Consider the following 11,546-nt stretch of genomic DNA (forward strand, 5'->3'; position numbering starts at 1 on the left):
TTATATTTAGTTCTAATTAGCTACGAAGCTTCAGAGTAAATTCTAATATATTTTTCCAAAGGATTAATACGAGTTTGTCAGTGTGAGACTCTTCAATCATGCGGTCGAGGCCAGCAATCGACTCAAGTGAAGACAACAGAAGCTTACCAATGACAAGAAGGGGGAAAGCCACGCAGCAAAGGTAAGGCCGATAAGCTGGAAAAAGAAGGACGTCGACAACACACAGAGCAAACCTTTTTTTGTTAGACTTTGATCGCTGCAATGGGGGAAGACGAGAACCAAGGTAAGGTGAAAGCAGACGAAAGAAGGTTAAAGAGAGCGAAACAAAGGAGGTAAAAAACAGAGCAAGGAATCTAACCAACCAAAAAAGAAGCAACTCTAGAAGTCAGACTCATAAAACAAGAACAAAAGAAAAACAAACCCAAAATTATAAGATAAACACACAAAAAAGGACGGGCGAAAACCAAGGCACCAAAACAAAGGAAGACGAGGAAAACGAAGAGACGAAGAAGGGAGCAAACCTCACTGTAACCGGGAGATGTATGGTGTGGTGGAGAGAAGAGTCCATCCCACTTGCTATTGTCCCTGGTATCGCGCATCTTAAGAATGTTTTAACATTCTTCCAACAGCTTCTTTCAAACCTGGCAATCCAATATTCTGAGTTGCAGTACCATCTGGGACGCTTCCATTGACCAAGGAGCCAACTAAAGCACCATCCATGTATGCTCTACATGCTGATAGAATAGCATGGGCATGGGAACGAAAATGACCGGACACGAGATCTTAAAAATGATAGAAGTGCGAAAAGATGTATATCAGATAGCAAGTATGACGATAATATTATATGTCAAAAAAAGTTAAGATTTAAAGTTCATAATATGTACCTTTGGCGGCCTTCTAAGAGTGTGCATCATTGTCTTCAACGATAGAATGAATACGTCCTCGTTATATGAATTGGATTTTCTCTCTCCCTCTTGGCCAACATACCGAGTATCATATACAGGCTCGTTAAAGAAAGGCTTTGCATTCAGAAAAAGAGTTTGAATAGACAGCAGTACCTGCAACATGGTAGATGATTTCAACAGTCACTTTTCATTGTCTCTACCAGTCCAAGTGTTCAAAAGACTGAGGCACACTTTTCCACAGTCATACAAGTTTGGGTTTAGCCGCAAGCCACCCGAATAATAGTAAACCATCTACAAAGCAACAAAAAACGGAGGAACGAATAAATAAAAAATAAATATATATTCATAAAATAAAGATATTGAAAGACTTACTGGTGGTAGATAAGGATATGTGTAAGGAAACAAAATATCAAAAACAAAAGACCACCATGATAGGGAGTGTCTCGTGGTCCTATAATAACAGCCCTCAGAAGATCCATCTTTGCTTCATAAACTCTTACAAATATTGTATCTGGAAAAAAGGGAAGGAAGTAAGAATGACGTGAATTAAATCATCAGAGATGCAAAAATTTAGACAACGATAGAGTTGAAAAAATTTGACATAAGCATAAGTAGCATGGAAATACTTTGAGCATATAACTACCCTCTCTCTCTTTTAAAAAAAAATATCCATTTGCCATCGGTAGAATTTTAACAGTTTTGTTTTCATTAACTCGTCTTCGAAACAAATTAGGAATACATGCCTGCTCAAATAATCTGGTTATCGTGACAAGGATAGTTTCTTGAATAAAAGAAATCATCTACTCGAGAAGATGCAAGATTTAAACATAAAGAAATCAACTACTTGAGATTATGCAAGATTAAACATAAAGAAATCAACCTCTTAATCTAACAAATATATAGCCAGAAATTTTAAAAACCCTCTCCAAATCCTCCAAAGATTTGTTAGAGGGAAGTGATTAAACCTTGCCACCGAAGTGTTCACTCATGTCCAAATTACTTGCCAACATACCATTTGGAAGCTCCCAATCGAAACAATGCACCAATTGAGACAGCATCAATCGAACTGACGTGAGCCCCAACTGCATTCTCGGGCAACTTCTTCGACCATACCCAAAAAGTAGGTGCCATAAATCACATCCTCGAATGTCGACACCTGTTTCAGCAAATCTCTCTGGCGAAAATTTTTCTGGATCAGGCCACACATTAGGATCTCTCCCAATAGCCCGTGTATTAACAATAATATGTGATTTTCTTGGTATATGGAACCCATCAATCATACAATCCTCCATGGATTCGTGAGGGAGTAGCAGATGTATAATAGGGTGGAGGGTCTCCTTGATGACCGTATCCAAGTACTGAAAGTTGTCAGTGTGAGACTCTTCAATCATGCGGTCGAGGCCAGCAAAAGACTCAAGTGAAGACAACAGAATCTTACCAATGACAAGAAGGGGGAAAGCCACGCAACAAAGGAAAGGTCGAGAAGCTGGAAAAAGAAGGACGCCGACAACACACAGAGAAAACCTTTTTTTGTTGGACTCTTATCGCTGCAATGGGGGAAGACGAGAACCAAGGTAAGGTGAAAGCAGACGAAAGAAGGTTAAAGAGAGCGAAACAAAGGAGGTAAAAAACAGAGCAAGGAATCTAACCAACCAAAAAAGAAGCAACTCTAGAAGTCAGACTCATAAAACAAGAACAAAAGAAAAACAAACCCAAAATTATAAGATAAACACACAAAAAAGGACGGGCGAAAACCAAGGCACCAAAACAAAGGAAGACGAGGAAAACGAAGAGACGAAGAAGGGAGCAAACCTCACTGTAACCGGGAGATGTATGGTGTGGTGGAGAGAAGAGTCCATCCCACTTGCTATTGTCCCTGGTATCGCGCATCTTAAGAATGTTTTAACATTCTTCCAACAGCTTCCTTCAAACCTGGCAATCCAATATTCTGAGTTGCAGTACCATCTGGGACGCTTCCATTGACCAAGGAGCCAACTAAAGCATCATCCATGTATGCTCTACATCATGCTAGAATAGCATGGGCATGGGAACGAAAATGACCGGACACGAGATCTTAAAAATGATAGAAGTGAGAAAAGATGTATATCAGATAGCAAGTTTGACGATAATATTATATGTCAAAAAAAGTTAAGAGTTAAAGTTCATAATATGTACCTTTGGCGGCCTTCTAAGAGTGTGCATCATTGTTTTCAACGATAGAATGAATACATCATCGTTATAAGAATTGGATTTTCTCTCTCCCTCTTGGCCAACATACCGAGTATCATATCCAGGCTCGTTAAAGATAGGCCTTGCATTCAGAATAAGAGCCTGAATAGACAGCAGTACCTGCAACATGGTAGATGATTTCAGCAGTCATTTTTCATTGTCTCTACCATCCCAAGTGTTCAAAAGACTGAGGCACACTTTTCCACAGTCATACAAGTTTGGGTTTAGCCGCAAGCCACCCGAATAATAGTAAACCATCTACAAAGCAACAAAAAACGGAGGAACGAATAAATAAAAAATAAATATATATTCACAAAATAAAGATATTGAAAGACTTACTGGTGGTAGATAAGGATATGTGTAAGGCAACAGAATATCAAAAACAAAAGACCACCATGATAGGGAGTGTCTTGTGGTCCTATAATAACAGCCCTCAAAAGATCCATCTTTGCTTCATAAACTCTTACAAATATTGTATCTGGAAAAAAGGGAAGGAAGTAAGAATGACGTGAATTAAATCATCAGAGATGCAAGAATTTAGACAACGATAGAGTTGAAAAAATTTGACATAAGCATAAGTAGCATGGAAATACTTTGAGCATATAACTACCCTCTCTCTCTTTTAAAAAAATATCCCTTTGCCATCGGTAGAATTTTAACAATTTTTTTTTCATTAACTCGTCTTCGAAACAAATTAGGAATACATGCCTGCTCAAATAATCTGGTTATCGTGACGGGGATAGTTTCTTAAATAAAATAAATCATCTACTCGAGAAGATGTAAGATTTAAACATAAAAAAATCAACTACTTGAGATTATGCAAGATTAAACATAAAGAAATCAACCTCTTAATCTAACAAATATATAGCCAGAAACTTTAAAAACCCTCTCCAAATCCTCCAAAGATTTATTAGAGGGAAGTGATTAAACATTGCCACCGAAGTATTCACTCATGTCCAAATTACTTGTCAACATACCATTTGGAAGCTCCCAATCGAAACAATGCACCAATTGAGACAACATCAATCGAATTGATGTGATCCCCAACTGCATTCTCGGGCAACTTCTTCGACCATACCCAAAAGGTAGGAGCCAGAAATCACATCCTCGAATGTCGACACCTGTTTCAGCAAATCTCTCTGGCGAAAGTTTTTTTGGATCAGACCACACATTAGGATCTCTCCCAATAGCCCGTGTATCAACAATAATATGTGATTTTCTTGGTATATGGAACCCATCAATCATACAATCCTTCATGGATTCGTGAGGGAGTAGCATATGTATAATAGGGTGGAGGGTCTCCTTGATGACCGTATCCAAGTACTGAAAGTTGTCAGTGTGAGACTCTTCAATCATGCGGTCGAGGCCATCAATCGACTCAAGTGAAGACAGCAAAAGCTTACCAATGACAAGAATGCGGAAAGCCACGCAGCAAAGGTAAGGCCGATAAGCTGGAAAAAGAAGGACGCCGACAACACACAGAGCAAACTTTTTTTTGTTGGATTCTGATCGCTGCAATGGGGGAAGACGAGAACCAAGGTCAGGTGAAAGCAGACGAAAGAAGGATAAAGAGAGCGAAACAAAAGAGGTAAAAAACAGAGCAAGGAAGCTAACAAACCAAAAAAGAAGCAACTCTAGAAGTCAGACTCATAAAACAAGAACAAAAGAAAAACAAACCCAACATTTTAAGATAAACACAAAAAAAAGGACGGGCGAAAACCAAGGCACCAAAACAAAGGAAGACGAGGAAAACAAAGAGACGAAAAAGAGAGCAAACCTCACTATAACCGGGAGCTGTATGGTGTGGTGGAGAGAAGATTCCATCCCACTTGCTATTGTCCCTGGTATCGCGCATCTTAAGAATGTTTTAACATTCTTCCAACAGCTTCCTTCAAACCTGGCAATCCAATATTCTGAGTTTCAGTACCATCTGGGACGCTTTCATTGACCAAGGAGCCAACTAAAGCACCATCCATGTATGCTCTACATGCTGCTAGAATAGCATGGGCATGGGAACGAAAATGACGAGACACGAGTTCTTAAAAATGATAGAAGTGCACCATCGATGGGTGCAAGACCTTGCTGAACCGATCCCTTTTTCAAGTGCCGAACTTTACCTGGATGCACGTGTTGCTGATTTAATCACAGAAAATGAGTGGAACACAAGTAAGATCATCCGAAACTTCATGCCATATGTTCAGCAGATGATTACTACCATGCCAGTGCCCTCATTCAGTAATCCTGATGCTCGGTATTGGAAGTTTGACTCTAAAGGTCGATACTCCGTTAAAGGAGGATATCAAAAAGCAATTGGGTTCTATGATAATCCAAAAAATCAGTCCAGAAATATGCTCGAAGGATGGTGGAAATTTATTTGGTCGATCTCGGTGCCTCCGAAAGTCCGCATTTTTTGGTGGAGACTATCCAAGGACTTAATTCCAACAGCCTCCAATCTGAAAATGCACCACATACCAACCGCAGAAACATGTCATTACTGTGGCTTCGGAAAGGAATCCACGATTCATGCTCTCTTTACCTGTCACCAAAGCAGAGAGGTATGGAAACAAACAACCTACTGGTCCTGGATAAAGAAGATAACAAATGCACCCACTCTAGAAATCTGTTTGTGGCTGAAATGGACTCTAACCAAGACAGACTTTGAGAATTTGGCAGTATATACATGGGCCTTTTGGAAGGCAAGGCAGACTGCATATCATGGAAAAATATCGGCCATCTCAGGAATGGACATACATTGGGTGCTTGGGTGGCTTAAAGACTACAAGAAAGCGCAAAGATCCCTACACGTGACAACACAACCAGAGCCTCAGAACTCTGCCCTCTACTGGACGCCGCCTATAGAAAACCACTGGAAATTGAATGTTGATGCATGCTTCAATCTTAACTCTCAATCATTTGGCATTGCAGGTATTGTTAGGGGGTCTAACGGGGAGGCCATCTTGGCTTTTGGTCGACAGATCAACCAACCATTGTCAGTACTTGGGGCAGAGCTTCTAGCTATCAAATATGGAATTCTAGAACTCAAGGAGCATAATCTCACTTCGGTAACCATAGAAACTGACTCCCTTCTCTCAAAGCAAGCAGTCTTTGGTGAGGAGGATTACCTAGATTACGAAGGAATATGGATTTCTGAAATCAAAGAGATGATGAAAAGCGTAGCAGTGGATAATCTTGTCCATGTTAGAAGATCGGCTAATGTAATTGCTAACGCGTTAGCTTCTTTTTCTTCTTCCTCTCCTACACCATTTAGTTGGGTGAACGGTGAGTTTCCAACTTGATTGACTAAGCTTGTAAACTCGTAAACATTTCTCTCCTCTGATTTGAATAAATTACAAGCTCTTATAAAAAAAATGATAGAAGTGCGAAAAGATGTATATCAGATAGCAAGTATGACGATAATATTATATGTCAAAAAAAGTTAAGAGTTAAAGTTCATAATCTGTACCTTTGGCGGCCTTCTAAGAGTGTGCATCATTTGTCTTCAACGTTAGAATGAATACGTCCTTGTTATATGAATTGGATTTTCTCTCTCCCTCTTGGCCAACATACCGAGTATCATATCCAGGCTCGTTAAAGAAAGGCTTTGCATTCAGAATAAGAGCCTGAATAGACAGCAGTACCTGCAACATGGTAGATGATTTCAGCAGTCACTTTTCATTGTCTCTACCAGCCCAAGTGTTCAAAAGACTGAGGCACACTTTTCCACAGTCATACAAGTTTGGGTTTAGCCGCAAGCCACCCGAATAATAGTAAACCATCTACAAAGAAACAAAAAACGGAAGAACGAATAAATAAAAATAAATATATATTCCCAAAATAAAGATATTGAAAGACTTACTGGTGGTATATAAGGATATGCGTGAGGGAACAGAATATCAAAAACAAAAGACCATGATGATAGGGAGTGTCTTGTGGTCCTATAATATTCATAAACTCTTACAAATATTGTATCTGCAAAAAAAAGGAAGGTAGTAAGAATGACGTGAATTAAATGATCAGAGATGCAAGAATTTAGACAACGATAGAGTTGAAAAAATTTGACATAAGCATAAGTAGCATGGAAATACTTTGAGCATATAACTACCCTCTCTCTCTTTTAAAAAATTATCCCTTTGCCATCGGTAGAATTTTAACAGTTTTTTTTTCATTAACTCGTCTTCGAAACAAATTAGGAATACATGCCTGCTCAAATAATCTGGTTATCGTGATGGGTATAGTTTCTTAAATAAAAGAAATCATCTACTCGAGAAGATGCAAGATTTAAACATAAAGAAATCATCGTCGCTAATTTTAAATCGACGACGGGTTTTCTAAAACCCGTCGCAAATGTTCTATAAATACCACCAATTTCGGTCCATTCTCCACAACAATTCTTAACACTTAAATTTTTTTTCTCTTGTACGATTTTTTATCACTTCACACAACACTTAAAATTTTTTTCACAACTTCATAACACTTAAAATTTTTCTCTCTTACACGATTTTATCACTTCACGCAACTCTTAAAATTTTTCTCACCACTTCATAATATTTAAAAAAAAATTCTCTCTTACACGATTTTACTGTTTCACAACACTTAAAATTTTTCTCTCTAACAAGATTTTAGTTTCGGTCGTTAGTTTCTTTTAGATTTATTAAATTATTACAATTATTTTTTTTATTTTTAAAACAAATTAGCGACTGAAATAATGATTAGAGACCGTCGCTAAAATTAGCGACGTTGTTGATTGCTAACTGTCCCTAACTTTAGCGACGGTGTTGATCAAAACCGTCGCTAATGTACGTAGCGACGGTTTTGGAAAACCGTCGCAAATGCTACCTATCACCACGGATAAAAACCGTTGTCGTTGAACGGACTTTTAACAACACCCTCAATTACAATAGTTTTAAAAAGGCTACGTCTTTATCCGTTGTCGTATGTCGTTTTTGTTGTCGTGCTTACTATTTGTTCAGAGTGATTTGACACAGAATTTTTCCAAGGTGATGAATCCACAATTTTACTCGAGTTGGTCTTTTGACTATTTGAAACTCGTCTTTATCATACATTAAAAGACAGTGGAGAAATGGCAAACTGTAATGCCCGGAACTCTGATTGACGTTTATGAATTGCTAGATATGTTATGAGAAATGTGTACAGAGATTAGATGTGGAAATGAAGAAGTTTGGCATGAAAAAAATAGATTTTTGAAGGAGTGGCCGAAGCCTTACCGCACCTGCATTGCATATTCTACCGCACTTGCGGTCATTTATATCAGATTTGTGAAGTTTTTGCCGAGAAGGGACCGCACCCGCGCCAGGAAGGCCATCGCACCCGCGGTGCATGGCCAGTAGGTTGGGGAAATTTTACAGAACATATACCGCACCCGCGGTGCAAACATCACCGCACCCGCGGTAAGATACGAGGCGCACCCGCGGTCGGCGTTTATGAAAAAGTTAAAAGACCTGCCGAGGGCATAGCGCACCCGCGGTCAAGAACCACCGCACCCGCGGTCATACGTGTTATTTGAAAAATAAACCATGTGTCTCTTGCCATGCAATAAAGATGTGGTGGCCTTCTTTCCTTCATTTCAGAGCACTGAAGACCGAGAGGAACCTAAGGAGAAAGCTTCCATTTCATTGATCTTGAACTTGTGATTTTGAATGATCTAGTGATCCGATTTGCGATACGAGCTCGTTTCCGTGATCCTTGCTTCAAAAACTATCAAAGGATGTAAGTTTCTTTACTTTTCAGCATGGTTTGAAATTTAAGTGTTGGGGAAAATCAGATTTGAGTTATTTGTTGTGTTCTTGATACGTTAAGCCTAGAATATGTGCAACCGGATCGATTATCGGATATCGTATATGATTGATTCGATTTCCAGCATGTATTATTGGGGGAATTATGCAGATTTCAGAATATATAATTGTGTTGGATGGGATTATGAGTAATTGAGATTGAGTACGATATTATTGAGTTATCGGTATCGAAGAACTACGCCGTTATGCCGTCGAATTTGTACCGAGATTGAATATGATTTGTATATGAGTTGATATGAGCTACATATTGATAGAATCCATATCTATATTGTCATTTCAGATTTGACTTGACAGAGTTGACGTTCAATTCGAGATATCGATTGATTTATTCGACAAGAAAGGTATAAATGCATGTGAATTGGGAGATTCGACTTGAATCAGATTTGATTCGAGTTCCCCACAAATCACATACTAGTTTGTTATTATATTTGATTATGTTTATGCCTTGCGTATTGATTTATATTCAAGTCCTGAGATAGGAATTATTGACAGACTTGTCAAACTAGACGTTCGGTGTATCGACGCATAAGAGAAGATCGACTCTGATTGTAGACATTCGATACAGACATGACCGAAGTCTAGGAATAAGACGTACGTCACCCCGATTGGGAGGGTAGGTGACAGATCAGTGACGTCTTATTCACACCGGGATCCCTAGATTTAGAAATGAATTGAGTCAAGAACTAGATATCGAATACAGATTTGTATTCCTTTACATATCATAGATTATGATTCATGTTCATTGATATTTGTTATGCTTTTGTACATGATTTGATACATTGCATGTATGCATGTTTTATACTGGGATTCGTTCTCACCGGAGTTATCCGACTGTTGTCTTATCTGTATGTGTGCATGGCAACAGGTGGGACAGGATCTGGGTCAAGAGCAAGATGAGAGATCAGGACTTTGTGGTGATTTCGGGCATAGCAGACTACTAGTTGTTGTACTAGATTTGTACTGGAGTTTAAACACTAGTGTATGATTGTACTAAATAGATTTGTATGTACATTATGTTAGTTAAATCAAATAGAGACACCTTATGCTTTATTTATATACATGTTTAGAATGTTTAAAAGAAAAATTTTGACCCACATTTTCTAGCAAAGATCCAATTAATCCCAGATAGATTTGATTTAGAGCCCGTGTCCCCACACAAACTAATTCTGTAAATTGACATGTGTGTGATCTCGATCGTTTGATTAGTCAATTTTGATCCCAATCTGATAAATTTGTTTTTTTTTTTTGCACCTTTTTTTTCCTCCGGATTGCGGCATCACAATCAGACCCAGTTATAGGACAAATTTGACTACCTTTATGGTTTAGGGGAAATTAAATCTATAACACCACTGTGTTTTGTTTGCACAAAATAGGACTCTCGGTGTATTGTTTTTAAACTTGACCTTTATGTTTAGACAAAAACTTGTGTGAGACGGTTTCACGAGTCGTATTTGTGATACAGATATCTTATTTAGGTCATCCATGAAAAAATATTATTTTTTATGTTAAGAATATTACTTTTTATTGTGAATTAGGATCCGTGAGACGGTCTCACATGAGACCCACTCGTATGTTATTATGTGGAAATTGTAGAATATTGATATTCGCATATTCAATGTGATGAATTATATCAAAATTATATACCTTTAGATGAGTGACACCAACTTATAACAAGTTCTCCTATTTTTTCTTTTTTAAAAAATGAAGAATTAGTAGCCTGTTAAGTTTACTTGGGATGTTACATGTTACTTGGAATTATTACAGGAGGGTTGAGTGCAATTAATCCAATCTTATATATTGTGTTTGGATTGGTGTATTCCAAAATTAATGGATTTTCGATAATAATTTTGTTGTTTACAATGAAAATAGATCAAATCTTAAATTTATACTTTATTTATTTACATGTTAGTGATACAAAATAGAATAAATTTAAAATGAGCTCATGAATAAATCATAATTAACATGAAATACTATATAAACATGTAAGGGGTGAATTTGGAATTCATGATCTTGTTTTCTAAACAACAAAAATACATTTAAATATATATATTAAATCCATGGATTTGAAATCCGACAATCCAAACACAATCATAGTGAATTCCCTTATGAATTATGGAGAGACGTTTACTTTGGTTATATTTTGATTGATAAATTTGATATTATAGATGTTAAATTTAAGCTTTCAAATTTATTTGTTTGTTTGAATTTACAAAATTCAAATAAGTTTTAAATTTTAAATAGTCAAGAATTTTTTTTTAAAAAAAATTCAATAGTATAACTTATGATGTATTTCAAATACATCGAAAAAAATTCAATAGTATAACTTATGATGTATTTCAAATACATCGATCCAAAATTAGGATCATTTGAATTACATTATTTAAATCAATTTTTTCAAATTAAATCATATCATTCCGTCCAAATACAACCTTGAAGTCGAAGATGACAAGGTAAGAACAACTTTCTATTAAAAATTATTCAGTTTACATGACATTAAACTGCTAGATACAGGCCACCTTTCATGTTGAAGAAGGGAATTAATTCTTCATAGCTTTAAAATAATTAAAATTCTAGCTTGATAGACCAACACATGTATAAG

General features: G+C 37.2%; 1 protein-coding gene across 1 annotated transcript; it reads left to right on the forward strand.

The window, feature by feature from the left end:
* The first annotated feature begins 5,155 nt into the window (after window positions 1–5,155).
* Window positions 5,156–6,430, forward strand: LOC140806862 (uncharacterized). Its single transcript, XM_073163382.1, has one exon. It carries the CDS (start codon window positions 5,156–5,158, stop codon window positions 6,428–6,430), a length of 1,275 nt encoding a protein of 424 aa, XP_073019483.1.
* Window positions 6,431–11,546: the final 5,116 nt, after the last annotated feature.

Source organism: Primulina eburnea, chromosome 12 (genome assembly GCF_022965805.1).
Source record: "Primulina eburnea isolate SZY01 chromosome 12, ASM2296580v1, whole genome shotgun sequence".
Lineage (NCBI taxonomy): Eukaryota > Viridiplantae > Streptophyta > Magnoliopsida > Lamiales > Gesneriaceae > Primulina > Primulina eburnea.